General features: G+C 47.5%; 2 protein-coding genes across 8 annotated transcripts; both read left to right on the forward strand.

Moving 5' to 3' along the window:
* The first annotated feature begins 6 nt into the window (after positions 1-6).
* On the forward strand, positions 7-1,428 carry LOC117809625 (stress response protein NST1-like). Its single transcript, XM_034679069.1, has one exon. It carries the CDS (start codon positions 65-67, stop codon positions 1,259-1,261), a length of 1,197 nt encoding a protein of 398 aa, XP_034534960.1. The 5' UTR covers positions 7-64; the 3' UTR covers positions 1,262-1,428.
* A 2,730-nt stretch (positions 1,429-4,158) lies between these two features.
* si:ch211-67e16.4 lies at positions 4,159-14,248 on the forward strand. 7 transcript variants are annotated; one of them, XR_004630597.1, is made up of 11 exons: positions 4,160-4,505; positions 6,327-6,779; positions 6,889-7,020; positions 7,102-7,316; positions 7,491-7,613; positions 8,601-8,688; positions 8,898-9,100; positions 9,196-9,282; positions 10,164-10,242; positions 10,916-11,702; positions 11,805-12,842. XR_004630597.1 is itself a non-coding variant. In XM_034679065.1 (11 exons), the coding sequence occupies exons 2-11, from the start codon at positions 6,341-6,343 to the stop codon at positions 14,072-14,074; spliced, it is 1,644 nt and encodes a 547-aa protein (XP_034534956.1). In that variant the 5' UTR covers positions 4,188-4,505; positions 6,327-6,340; the 3' UTR covers positions 14,075-14,248. The 7 variants fall into 7 exon arrangements, 4 of the variants coding, with proteins under 4 accessions (XP_034534957.1, XP_034534956.1, XP_034534959.1 ...); XR_004630598.1 differs by having other exon boundaries at positions 11,856-12,842; XM_034679065.1 differs by lacking the exon at positions 11,805-12,842 and adding an exon at positions 14,003-14,248 and having other exon boundaries at positions 4,188-4,505; positions 10,916-11,121.
* The last annotated feature ends 83 nt before the right edge of the window (positions 14,249-14,331 follow it).

Genomic DNA, 14,331 nt, shown 5'->3' on the forward strand with positions numbered 1-14,331 from the left:
TCTCAAGATTAAAGAGCTGGAGGAGCTTATTGCTCGGGAACAGCATCAGCAAAAGAATACTGTGATGACTCGCTACCTCCAGACAAGCCTGGAGGAGGCCAAACAGGAGCGAGAAGAGATGGCCCAGAGGTTGATGGGGAAGGATCAGGAGCGCTTTAGGAGGGAGACCAGCACCACAGAGCAGACAGAAAACCTGGATCTGGACGACAGGCTCCCCTCAAGCAGAGCGTTACAGTATTACAAGATTAAAGAGCTCCAACGTCTTGTTGAGAACAAAGACAACCAGCTTCAGGCTGAAAGACTGAGAGCTGACACCCTCCGGAAGGAACATGAGGACTTTAGACTCCAGGTTCAACAGAAAGCCAGCAGAGACCTGAAGCAGGTTCAGAAACTGGAGGAGGAGAAACGGTCCGTGAATTCTCTCATTGCATCTCAGGACCTCAAACTGAAAAATAAGATGGTGTTGTCTCGCAACCTCCAGACAAGCCTGGACGAGGCCAAACAGGAGCGTGAAGAGATGGCCCAGAGGTTGAGGAGACAGGATCAGGAGCTGGAAGACTTGAGGAGGGAGACCAGCACCGACGTGCAGCTGGAGGACCTAAAGAACCAGCTCCAGGCTGAAAGACTGAGGTCTGACACCCTCCAGAGGGAACATGAGGACTTTAGGAGGGAGGAGAAAGAGAAAGCCAGAAGAGACCTGGAGGAGGTTCAGAATCTGAAGATGGAGAAAGATTCCCTGGAGCAGGAGGCGAGGGCCCTGCAAATAAAAAATGGCAACAGGATTCAAGAGCTCCACGATCTTGTTGAGTCCTTAAGGAACCAGCTGCAGGCTGAAAGACTGAGGACTGATACCCTCCAGAAAGAACAGGAGGAACTCAGGCGGGAGGCACAACTGAAAGCCAGCAGAGACCTGAAGCGGGTTCAGAATCTGGAGGAGGAGAAACGTTCCCTGGAGCAGGAGATGAAGGCCCTGCAGGAAGAGGTCTCCAGAAGAGCAGCAGAGGAAACAAACAACACCAACAGGATTCAAGAGCTCCAAGATCTTGTTGCTTCCTCAAAGAACCAGCTGCAGACTGAAAGGCTGGAAGTTCAGGACAGACTCGTTGATATGGAGAACGTGTCTTTGTGGAGGAGGTTTAAAAAGGCCATGACTCCTGACAGTCGGCGCCAATACAAACATCTGAGAATGCAGTGGCAGGACCAGGAGGAAAACCCCAGCTCATCTGTTCCCCCAAGCCCCCCCAACATGCCCAGACCGTAACGGGCCATCAGGTAGACACAGAGTAACATGTTCCTCTGTGTCTGCACGGGTTTACTCCGGGTTCTCCGGTTTCTTCCCATCATAATCAACTTTGAAAAAAAACCTTTAGAATAGTAAAAAATGCATCAAGCCTAAAAAATGTCAATAAAAAAAAAAGACAACTTTAACATTAATAAATTCTTAGAATGAAAGTTATTTCTATGAAGTTGGATTCCTGCATGTCTGACTCAGAGTTGTTGTGTATCTACTGTTTACTGTCTCTCTGCTCGAACTTCTCCAACATGCTTTCATCCTCACCAGGTCTCACCAGGTCTCACTAGGTCTCACTAGGTCTCACCAGGTCTCACTAGGTCTCTCTAGGTCTCACTAGGTCTCACTATGTCTCTCTAGGTCTCACTAGGTCTCACCAGGTCTCACTATGTCTCAGTAGGTCTCTCTATGTCTCAGTAGGTCTCTCTATGTCTCACTAGGTCTCAGTAGGACTCACTAGGTCTCAATAGGTCTCAGTAGGTCTCTCTAGGTCTCAGTGGGTCTCTCTAGGTCTCACTAGGTCTCAATAGGTCTCAGTAGGTCTCTCTAGGTCTCAGTGGGTCTCTCTAGGTCTCACTAGGTCTCTCTAGGTCTCACTAGGTCTCAGTAGGTCTCTCTAGGTCTCACTAGGTCTCAGTAGGTCTCACTAGGTCTCAATAGGTCTCAGTAGGTCTCTCTAGGTCTCAGTGGGTCTCTCTAGGTCTCACTAGGTCTCAGTAGGTCTCACTAGGTCTCACTAGGTCTCAGTAGGTCTCACTAGGTCTCAGTAGGTCTAACTAGGTCTCACTAGGTCTCAGTAGGTCTCTCTAGGTCTCACTAGGTCTCACTATGTCTCTCTAGGTGCACACAATGAAACAGCTCCTTTAGAGCAGAGCTTCTCCTAAAGAACAACATGACTGAATATTAGTATATCCAGCTCACTATGAGAAGACATTAGATCTCAACATGAGACAATTACACTTTGGCTGTTTCCCAAACGGCCTGCTACATCCTACTTACTAATGTAGTAGGCAGTAGGTATTGCCTACTACATACTGCGTTTGAATTTAGTCTGTTAGTAAGGTCTGTTAAAGGACACCCTTAATGACTGTTATAAGGTCTGTTAAAGGACACCCTTACTGACTGTTATAAGGTCTGTTAAAGGACACCCTTAATGACTGTTATAAGGTCTGTTAAAGGACACCCTTAATGACTGTAGTAAGGTCTGTTAAAGGACACCCTTAATGACTGTTATAAGGACTTCATTCTTTATAACATTATCCCTCCTCCAATCAGTCTCCTCTCTCCTCTCTCCTCTGTCCTCTCTCCTCTCTCCTCTCTCCTCTCTCCTCTGTCCTCTGTCCTCTCTCCTCTGTCCTCTGTCCTATCTCCTCTGTCCTCTCTCCTCTCTCCTCTCTCCTCTCCTCTCTCCTCTCTCCTCTGTCCTCCCTACTCTCTCCTCTTTCCTCTGCCCTCTCTCCTCTGCCCTCTCTCCTCTCTCCTCTGTCCTCTCTCCTCTCCCCTCTCTCCTCTCTCCTCTCCTCTCTCCTCTGTCCTCTGTCCTCCCTCCTCTCTCCTGTCTCCTCTCTCCTCTCCTCTCTCCTCTCTCCTCTCTCCTCTCTCCTCTCTCCTCTCCTCTCTCATCTGTCCTCCCTCCTCTCTCCTCTCTCCTCTCCCCTCTCTCCTCTGTCCTCCCTCCTCTCTCCTCTCTCCTTCAGCAGTGTTTAGAGCTTTTGGATGTAAGTTAAAATGGCATGTCAGTAGTTACTTGCGGTTCGGCCGAGGAGCGAGGAGAGTGCAGTTTAGAGCTTTGAGATGCACCCCCTGTCTCTGTCTCTGTCTCACCCTCTCTCTCTCCTCCCTGCAGACAGATGGCGCTGTTGCAGCAGCGGTTGGCCTTTAAGCGTGGTCTCGTGTTGGAGGCTGGAGGTCTGGAGAAAACTCAGGGGATCTCCAGACCGTGGATCTACTCTTACTTCACTCTGTTACGGTTACTGGGTCTAAATCTGAACAAACCTGAGACCAAGGCCTCTGACCTTTGACCTCAGTCTGAGATCACTCTTTTTATTTCTTACTGAGGGGTATTAAATCATTAAATCATTTGACAAACAGACGCTTTGCATCTATGTACTCTTCATCTTACTCCTCACAGATACCCGTCTCTCTCTCTCTCTCTCTCTCTCTCTCTCTCTCTCTCTCTCTCTCTCTCTCTCTCTCTCTCTCTCTCTCTATCTCTCTCTCTCTCTCTCTGACGGTATGCATCCATTCTCAACGTTGTGATCAAGGACATGAGGGAGCTGACACAGTTCTGAGATTAGTTTCATTATTAATAATACTTGAGGACACACATCAGGGAGTTCACAATCATCTGATAAAGTTCTTTAAAGATTGAAATAATACAATCTAATGATTGTACTTGCTCTATTTACCTATTGTTGTTTTTTGGGAGGTTTCTGTTGTTGATTAGTGGTGTTTTGGTACGTTCCACCAGCACCCTTGATGCTCCTTTCTAGGCTAATTTTAAGAGAAGATAAGATAAGATATACTTTATTGGTCTCCCATTGGGGGAAATTCTTTTGTTACAGCAGCTTACAACACGGGACAGGGGAATACAACAAAGTACTAACATAGTTAAAAAATATAATAACAATAATAGCAATAACAAAGGTAAAATAGAAATAGAATAAAATAAAATAGAATCAAATATATTTGACTATACTATGGATATTTATGCGTATATTCAACATTGTATCCCTGATTATTATGAATTTATGTCCGTGAAAAATTAATACAAATATACTGAAAAATAAAAAAGTTATCTGCCCTGCTAGACTCCAGGTTTTTCGGTAGGGGGCAGTAATGCGCATTCAAGTTGGTCACCAACCGCCATTTAAAAAGAAGAAGAAGAAGAAGAAGCAACAGAGCGGAGTGATCTTCTTCTTCGTTTCTGTAGACGATCTTTGTTGAAACCCGGAAGTAGTTCTCCCTTTACAGCTGGCGTCTCTGTTATGATGGAGAAAACTCTGATATTCAGCTTTCAGTGTTTTATAATTAAACCAGTCTGTACTGTATCCTGATGATGGAGCTCTCAGTGAGAGTTTACAGTCAGTGAGGGGAGGAGAGAGTGAGTTATTACAGTGTGGAGCCCCAACTGGGAGAGCTAACGGTCCTAGCTTAGCGTTAGCTCGATTAGCTTCAAACTGGAGGATCTGTGTTTAATTCACGAGGATTAAAGGTGAGTCATTCATGTGTTCACATCCATTCAGTCCATTATACTTCAGTTAAAACAACCCAACCCTTTATTAAAGGACAGGTGGACTTTAAAAGGTGTGCTAACGTTAGCTCTACTAGCCTCTGCACCTTTGTTTTGAATGCACACACTCACCTGTCTGCACACCTGAGTTTATACCTGAGATTATACCACAGTTTAAAGCTGTGTCTCTGGCAGGTCTCACTCTTAACACAGCTAGCTTCATTATTTGGTATCATATTTACTGTCACTAATCTATTATTATGATGAGTGAGCCCTGATCAGCTGTGACGTTAAGAGCTCCTCCATCAGCTGACCTGATGACACGTGGACTCCACTTCTGAAGGTGTGCTGTGGTATCTGACACTGAGGTGTGAGCAGCAGATCCTTCTTAGCTGGAGACTCCATGGATCAGACTAAGAGGGTCTGAGATCTGTCACGCTCCTCCAGACCCAACATCAAGACCGGATCAGATCCAGCCCCCCTTTCCATACAGGACTCAGTCTGATCTCATCTTAATCCACCATGAGCAGAGCACTTTGCAGCATTTAGCAAGTTACAGTGGCAAGGACAAACTTCCTTTAACAGGCAGAAACCTCCAGCAGGACCAGACTCATGTTAGACACACATCTGAATCTGAGACCGTGTTGGAGAGAGGGATAGAGGGAGATGAAGAGAGAGAGAGAGATGATAGTGGGGAGACGGATAGTAGTAGTTGTAGCAGCTGGAGTCTGGACCACGTCCACAGCAGCAGAGATCCAGAGGAACCTACGAGACAAGGGAGCTCAGGGACTCCAGAAAGGTCTAAGAAAAGAGAGAAGAGAGGGAGACCAGAAGAAAGAAAAAGAGGAGAAGAAATGGGGAAGGAAAGGATAGAAGGAAAGGACGGGATGAGAAAAGGAGACATAAAGGATGAAGAAACATGGAAAGAACAAAGAAAGAAAGAAAGAAAATAAGGAAGACAGGAAGAGAGAGAAGTGAAGAAAGAAGGGAATGAAAGGAAAAAAGAAAGAGGAGTAAAAGAGAGAAGGAATGAAAGGAAAATGGAAAGAGAGAAAGAAAGAAGGAAGGAATGAAAGAAACAAGAATGTAAGAGGGAAGAAAAAAGAGAAAGAAGTAAAGAAAGCAAGAAAGAAAAGAAGGGACAGAAAGTAAAGATGGAATGAAATGAAAGAAAGAAAGAAAGAAAGAAAGAAAGAAAGAAAGGATGAATGACAGACCCCAAAAAAGGAATCTACAGCAGAGATCCAGAGGAACCTACGAGACAAGGGAGCTCAGGGACTCCAGAAAGGTCTATGGTTAGTAACTTTAGTGGGACAGGGATGAATCCACTTCAGGATCTTGCTCTTCATAAATCAGTTATTATCATTAATGAGCGTCAGTGACTCTCAGCTGCTCAGGACTCTTTCCCCGGGTCACCTGTGTTTCTTTCTTCCTCACACCTTTGGTTCTGACGTCTGCAGACCGAGAGGAGCTGCAGATAAAGACGCTCTGACTCGGTCATCTCACTGTCACTGATTGGTCCTCGTCAGAGTCGCTCACATCCTCACACTCCCTTATTTTCCTGCTTCATCACGTCATAAATCAAAGACAGAATAATCACCTTCACTAAGAGATAACCGGCTCTATTCACTCCTCCTGTCAGAGATCTGAATGTTACAGCTGATCAGAGTCAGCGTCACATCTTATTACATCTTTCTTCATCGTTATTTTTCACAAGAGAAGACGTCATGAGAGTGAAACATGTGGTTCAGCTGCAGGACGTCAATTCAAAGTGATTCATTCATGACGTCACTGTGCACTCAGGTCCGACCGTCAGGATGGACATCAGCATCGCCGTGTCGTTGATCCGAGGTCAGATGGGCACCGTGGTGGAGCAGGCGGTGAACGGGGCGGTGGAGACGGTGCTGGCCGAGATGCTCAAAGTGGTTGGAGCTAAATTCGAGGAGCTGAAAGGTCAGGTGGCGCACATGAAGAGAGACATCGTGTCTCTGCAGAGGGAGAAGGCCCTGAAAGAGAAGGAGAACGAGAACATCCGAGCCAAGCTGCGCTACACCGAGCTGAAGCTGAAGTACTACCGGCAGGGCGTGGAGGAGGAGCTGCAGCAGAGGGCGTCAGCATCCGGCCTGGTCCGCATCCACCCGCCCACTTTCCTCCCATCGCAGAGGGGTGGAGCCGGAGTCTCCTCCAACGAGGTCTCTGCATCCTGCTCCGCTCAGAACAGGACTAGTGAGGGGGGACTGATGAGGACCAGTCAGGGTAATGAACCTAAAATAACCTGCCTTTATAACTTCCCTCCTGTGCTGGGCTGTCCTGCATCACTGATCACTTTAATAAGTCTGACTTCCTCATGTGTTTGTCCTCCCAGAATGCACCTCTCCACTCAACAACAAGAGGAGGCGTGGGATCAGAGCGCGCTGTCATGCAGACCTGTCTGACCTGCTGCCTCCGGCCTCGCTCTCTGCGGACACACCGTCAGAGTCTGTGGACAGCAGCACAGGTACAGAGGGGGGTCAGGGGGGTCAGGGGTGTGGGAGTATAAAACCAGCAGCAGACTGAACCCAGGTCTCTGTGTCTGCAGTGTTGTTCTCCCCCGTGGAGCAGGAAGCGACTCAGAGCCCGGACGACGATCAGGAGGAGGACTGTGAGTGGAGCATCGCCACGGAGCCTCACACGGACGCTGTGGACTCTGTGGAGGATCCTCCTCAAGTCCAGACCCTGACTCTGGACTCAGGGCAGCCATCAGAGAGCTCCATCCAGGCTGACTGCTCCACTCCGCACTCCTCTGCTCCACAGGTGAGAACACACAGGAGATAAAAGTACCTGTGACTGAACGGGGACCACAGGGGAGCAGGTGAAGGCTCCTCATCAGAGAGAGAGTTCCATGGATTCAGTTTAATCCTCATCAGTCATGTTCAGTCCACACAGAAGAGTTAGAGTTTTAAATGTGTAATGAACGTTGATCTCCAGGTGAAGCAGGAACCCCAGCAGCAGGATGTGATCTGCATCAAAGAGGAGCCGGAGGAGGAGCAGGTGAGCGCTGCCCTGCTCATGGACTGTCAGGTGCAGCAGAGTCATCCTCCAGAAAGCGAGGTGAGGCCTGTAGGAGACCACACTCTGTAAGACCTTCATGTGGACTGAGTTTCTCTGCACAGATTCACAGACGGCTTCTGGTTGATTTGATTGATTGATTGATTTAACCAGGAGAACCTCATTGAGATAAAGAATCTGTTTTACCAGTGTGTCATGGCCGAGATCAGCAGCAGCACGATCCAACAAAGTTACAAACAAACAACAAAGAATTCTAAAACATGAGAACACATCATGAATTTCAGAACAGAAGTCATCAGTCAAAGCTTCTACAAGCTGATGCATCTTCCTCACGAGCCTTCAGTCTACTTTTAAACACATTTAAAGAGACCGGCTCCCTCAGACCCGGGCTCTCCTACAGAGGGTTCCAGGCTGCAGGAGCAGAGGATCTAAAACTCTTTTACTCATTTCATAATTGCTCAGTCCTGCCGTTTTTCCCTCTATAACATCAAGAGGATTAGACCCTACCTGACAGAACACGCAACACAGCTCCTGGTTCAGGCTCTTGTAATGTCACACATTGACTACTGCAACTCCCTACTGGCAGGCCTCCCTGCATTCACAGTTAAACCTCTGCAAATGATCCAGAACCCAGCAGCACGTCTGGTCTTCAACCAGCCTAAGACAGCTCATGTCACTCCCCTGCTCATCTCCTAACTGGCTTCCAGTTGCAGCTCACATCAGATACAAAACTCTAATCATGACTTACAAAGCAGGAACCAAAACCGCTCCAGTTTACCTGGATCCCTCATCCAGGTCTACTGCCCTGCAGACCAGCTGACTCCAGCACACAGGGAGCAGTGATGGGTTAGAGACTTAAAACCTGTAATGAACCTCAGGAGGAAACAAAACCAGCAGGATGTTAAATTTGAGCAGAACGTCCTGCAGCCAAAAGACAACACAACAAAGACACTCCTCATTGAGGCGTTGATATTCAGACGGTCAGCTGCAGTGTTTGGAATATGAATAACACTCTATCTCTCTCTTCAGGCTCTGAGCTCTCTGACAGAGTGGCCCGAACATCCAGACCACCAGAGAAACCACAGCGCAGTGTTCAGCGCAGCGGGAACAAACAGCTGTGAGTAAACCTCTGCAGGAAGACCCAAAATCAGGATCCAGAGTCTCACTGCTGTCAAAGTTTAAAGATCTGATGATAGAGATTGAAGCCCCGGCTGAAGAAGTCTGTGTTTACTCTGCAGCAGTCTGACAGTCAGCTGATGTAAACACACTCTGATTTCATGCTGTTCATAAACACGGCTCCATCACTGAACTCCTCTCTGCTCTCAGATGTGATGCCTCAGCCGTCCGCTCTGCCTTCACTGGCGGCCTTACAACCCCCCAACGCCCCTCACCAGGTGGAGCCTCCGTGGACCAATGACCTCAGCCTCTACGAGGAGTACAAGATGCGCAGGAACGAGCTGCGGCGCATGAACCTGAGCCGACGCAGAGAGCTGGAGAAGATGCTGCCTCAGCCTCTGCTGGCTGACCTGGTGAGGAGACATCAGGGAGAACGCTTCACTAACACACACACACACACACACCTGTATGTGCTGTTAATGGTGATGATGATGATGTTGTGTTGAAGGTGCGTGAGCGCAGAGAGAAGACCAGACTGAGAGTGGCCCGATGGAGGGCGAAGAGGAAACTCCAGGCGGGTCTGAACCAGATTCAGGTCAGACTTTGATTCAGGAGTCAAGATGTTTATTTTCAGGTTCTCATACAGAGGAACACATAGACTGTGCTGTAGGAACACATAGACTGTGCTGTAGGAACACATCGACTGTGCTGTAGGAACACATCGACTGTGCTGCAGGAACACATCGACTGTGCTGCAGGAACACATCGACTGTGCTGCAGGAACACATCGACTGTGCTGCAGGAACACATCGACTGTGCTGCAGGAACACATCGACTGTGCTGCAGGAACACATCGACTGTGCTGCAGGAACACATCGCTGTGCTGCCTAGGAACACATCGACTGTGCTGCAGGAACACATCGACTGTGCTGCAGGAACACATCGACTGTGCTGCAGGAACACATCGACTGTGCTGCAGGAACACATCGACTGTGCTGCAGGAACACATCGACTGTGCTGCAGGAACACATCGACTGTGCTGCAGGAACACATCGACTGTGCTGCAGGAACACATCGACTGTGCTGCAGGAACACATCGACTGTGCTGCAGGAACACATCGACTGTGCTGCAGGAACACATCGACTGTGCTGCAGGAACACATCGACTGTGCTGCAGGAACACGTGACACAAACACTGAGCTTCAAGTCTAGAGACATGAATATATTAATATTAAGGTTTATATTATGTCTGCTGTGAGAGGCGTTAATGTTCACACGTGTTACTGATTAAAGAGCTCAGAGTAATCACAGGGAGGCTGGACATGAAGACATTAACTAACAGAAGATCTAACCTCAGGTTTCCTCCTCACGGTCTGAATAATGAACGAGCTGCTCCTCAGACCTCGCTGTTACTTACAGGACTCAGGTATCAACGACTCCTTCAGAGCTCTGACTCGTCTCTCCTTCTCTCTCCAGCCTGAAGGTGGCGCTGCAGGCTTCTCTTCTAACGGCTTCCCCCTCAGCGGCCAGCATCAGCAGCTCAGAGCCGCCTGTGGTAAGAGGAGACTTTAACCTTCTGTGACAGTGTTTGTTTACGTTTCACTGCCATGCATCAAGCTACTGTCGCTCATGTTCCTTCTTCTTCTGCTGTTTAATGCAGTAGCCTTCTTCTTCTTCTTCTTCTTCTTCTCTTCTTCTTCTTCTTCTTCTTCTTCTTCTTCTTCTCTTCTTCTTCTTCTTCTTCTTCTTCTTCTTCTCTTCTTCTTCTTCTTCTTCTTCTCTTCTTCTTCTTCTTCTTCTTCTCTTCTCCTTTTCTTCTTCTTCTCTTCTTCTTCTCTTCTTCTTCTTCTTCTTCTTCTTGTGAATATCAAACAGCGTCTAAATGCTCTCCAGCCTCCGTCTGTCTGTAGCACCATAATAAACCATGTTCTGTTAAAGATGTGTAAACTGTATTTTTAAAAAGGAGATAATATTCACACTCTTTGATTTTTTAAAACTACATATCATGAATATTCAAGTCTTCAAAAATCCTGGCTGATCCCTCCTGAGCGTCGTCTTGGAGACAGATCAGCTGTTCTTTCCTTCTCTTCTTCATGTGTTGGCATGTTTTCTAACGTTGTGTGTTTATAATTTAAAGGCCGTGATGGCGTGATCGTTTTAACTTCAAAGTAAAGATGGTTGACACTTTGAGCCTCTTTTTTTACTGAATAGATGATCTTTGATTTCAGCGTCCTCCTCCGGCGGTCAGCAGAGACAGAGCTCGCCGCTGCCTCCGTCCAGCAGCTTCCTCAACAACAGCCTCTCCAACACTCTGTCCTTCATATCAGCCTCCTCCTCCTCCTCCTCTTCCTCTCTGCACCTGAGTAACTCCAGCATGGCTCTTCATCCACACGCCGTCACGTCCTCCTCCTCCTCCTCCCCGTCGTACCCGCAGGTCAGCCTGTCCCAGCACGGCCTCTCTCTGGGAGACCCTGACATCATACAGTGCCGAGTTTAAAGACAGAGGTGACTCAGACGTGAGGCGGCCATCTTTAATCTGAGAGTTTAAAGCCAGAGGTCACTCAGACGTGAGGCGGCCATCTTTAATCTGAGAGTTTAAAGCCAGAGGTCACTCAGACGTGAGGCGGCCATCTTTAATCTGAGAGTTTAAAGCCAGAGGTCCCTCAGACGTGAGGCGGCCATCTTTAATCTGAGAGTTTAAAGCCAGAGGTCACTCAGACGTGAGGCGGCCATCTTTAATCTGAGAGTTTAAAGCCAGAGGTAATTTAGACGTGAGGCGGCCATCTTTAATCTGAGAGTTTAAAGTCAGAGGTAATTTAGACGTGAGGCGGCCATCTTTAATCTGAGAGTTTAAAGCCAGAGGTAACTCAGACGTGAGGCAGCCATCTTTAATCTGAGAGTTTAAAGTCAGAGGTAATTTAGATGTGAGGCGGCCATCTTTAATCTGAGAGTTTAAAGTGTGAGGTAACTCAGACGTGAGGCGGCCATCTTTAATCTGAGAGTTTAAAGCCAGAGGTCACTCAGACGTGAGGCGGCCATCTTTAATCTGAGAGTTTAAATTCAGAGGTAATTTAGACGTGAGGCGGCCATCTTTAATCTGAGAGTTTAAAGTTTGAGGTAACTCAGACAGGAGGCGGCCATCTTTAATCTGAGAGTTTAAAGCCAGAGGTTACTCAGACGTGTGGCGGCCATCTTTAATCTGTGTGAGGTGTAATCTGTGAAACTCTAACACCTGAAAGAAGAGGCTGCATGTTCAGAGTTCAGGTCTTTATGAGCAGAGAAAACAAACATCCTGAAACACACCAACATGAAGACGTCACTGAGCTGGGATTAAATATTAAATATGAAAATAACATCAGTAATAATCTGTCTTTGAGTCACAGTCTGTGAGGTGATATCAGTGTTCATGTATTCATATGTCAGTGTCTGAAGAAGGAGACGTCTCAGTGAGCTCGTCAGACTCTGTAAAGTGACTGTAAATAGATCCTCTCTGTACCTTGTACCTGTCCTGATTCACACACACACTCACCTGAGAGTGTGTGTGTGTGTGTGATAAACTCCTCCAGTATTTGCAGACTCTGTTTGTGTTGATGTCCTGTGAGCAGCTTCTTCTGTGTGAGGTTATGGATGTTACATTTCTACAGGTGATGAAAATGTGTGCAGCTCTTTCACAGGATGCTTCTCTGAGACGTGAAGTCCTTTAAAACCAACAAACTATTAGAGGTGTAAGGATATATCATGAGACAGTAAAACATCCATTCAACAACATTTATACTGTGAGATTATTTTCAAACAGTCAGAGGTGAAGTTCTTGTTAGATAAGTGCGATCAGCTCCTCCAGATCAGAGTGCTGCTTTCTTCTGAACAGCCCTAATATACAGAAATGTCTCTTCAAAGGATGCTTCAGATGATGTGATGATTCTGGGCTAACATCAGGAGTATCTCCTTAGAGCTGAGTCCAAGTAGGAAGCACAGATTGATCAGGCTGTCAGTGGATCCATGATGCAGGGAACTGGGAAAGGGCAGCTTGTTAACGATCTACAGATACAAAGGTTTCTTGTAAATGTTTCACTTCACAAACTCAACATTTTGGAGTTTGATTTCTCAGATTTACGACTTTAAAAACTCAAACATTAAAATTTCTCTGGTGGCCCTAATCCTCTTCGGTATTTTTTTTTTTTACAAGGTGCTGAAAAAAAGTGAGCAGAGGTTTTATTTGAGTTACAACACACCTTAAACCTTCACCCTGACAGCTCTCTCTGCAGGACGTCTCAGTGAGCTGAGGGAACCTACACCCTGACAGCTCTCTCTGCAGGACGTCTCAGTGAGCTGAGGGAACCTACACCCTGACAGCTCTCTCTGCAGGACGTCTCAGTGAGCTGAGGGAACCTTCACCCTGACAGCTCTCTCTGCAGGACGTCTCAGTGAGCTGAGGGAACCTACACCCTGACAGCTCTCTGCAGGACGTCTCAGTGAGCTGAGGGAACCTACACCCTGACAGCTCTCTCTGCAGGACGTCTCAGTGAGCTGAGGGAACCTTCACCCTGACAGCTCTCTGCAGGACGTCTCAGTGAGCTGAGGGAACCTTCACCCTGACAGCTCTCTGCAGGACGTCTCAGTGAGCTGAGGGAACCTTCTCCCTGACAGCTCTCTCTGCAGGACGTCTCAGTGAGCTGAGGGAACCTACACCCTGACAGCTCTCTGCAGGACGTCTCAGTGAGCTGAGGGAACCTTCTCCCTGACAGCTCTCTCTGCAGGACGTCTCAGTGAGCTGAGGGAACCTTCACCCTGACAGCTCTCTGCAGGACGTCTCAGTGAGCTGAGGGAACCTTCTCCCTGACAGCTCTCTCTGCAGGACGTCTCAGTGAGCTGAGGGAACCTACACCCTGACAGCTCTCTGCAGGACGTCTCAGTGAGCTGAGGGAACCTTCTCCCTGACAGCTCTCTCTGCAGGACGTCTCAGTGAGCTGAGGGAACCTACACCCTGACAGCTCTCTCTGCAGGACGTCTCAGTGAGCTGAGGGAACCTTCACCCTGACAGCTCTCTCTGCAGGACGTCTCAGTGAGCTGAGGGAACCTTCACCCTGACAGCTCTCTCTGCAGGACGTCTCAGTGAGCTGAACACTCCCTTAAAGAGAGCGTTCAGGAGGAATAACATCCATACCAAACAATCAGAGCAGCTTCCTGCAGCAGGAGGAATAAAAACCTCAGAGGAGGAAGGAGGAGATGATTGATGTTAATATAAAACCAGTCATCACGGTGTCAGTCTGTCTTCATGTTGTAACCATGTAATTACCTCACCCCTCATCAGACAGGGAACACGTCTCCCTGAAGAACCTTCAGAGCGTTTCAGAGACGCACATGTGAAAGAAGCTTTAACAGAGTAAAGATCTGAAGCAGACAAAGACATCTGAAGTCTCTGTGCACATAAACAAATCCACTAACACACCGTTCACCTGATAATAATGTGTGTGTGTGTGTGTGTGTGAGTGTGTGTGTGTGTGTGTCTGTAGAACCACACACAGTGAGATTAATAATCATGGAGTATAAAGAGAAACTGTTCAGGTTAATAAACTTCTGAATGAAGCTGTGTGAGGGTTTCATTTACACAAGTGTAAGACTGAAGTGTGTGTGTGTGTGTGTG

This window comes from Notolabrus celidotus, unplaced genomic scaffold, assembly GCF_009762535.1.
Source record: "Notolabrus celidotus isolate fNotCel1 unplaced genomic scaffold, fNotCel1.pri scaffold_309_arrow_ctg1, whole genome shotgun sequence".
In the NCBI taxonomy this organism is placed as follows: domain Eukaryota; kingdom Metazoa; phylum Chordata; class Actinopteri; order Labriformes; family Labridae; genus Notolabrus; species Notolabrus celidotus.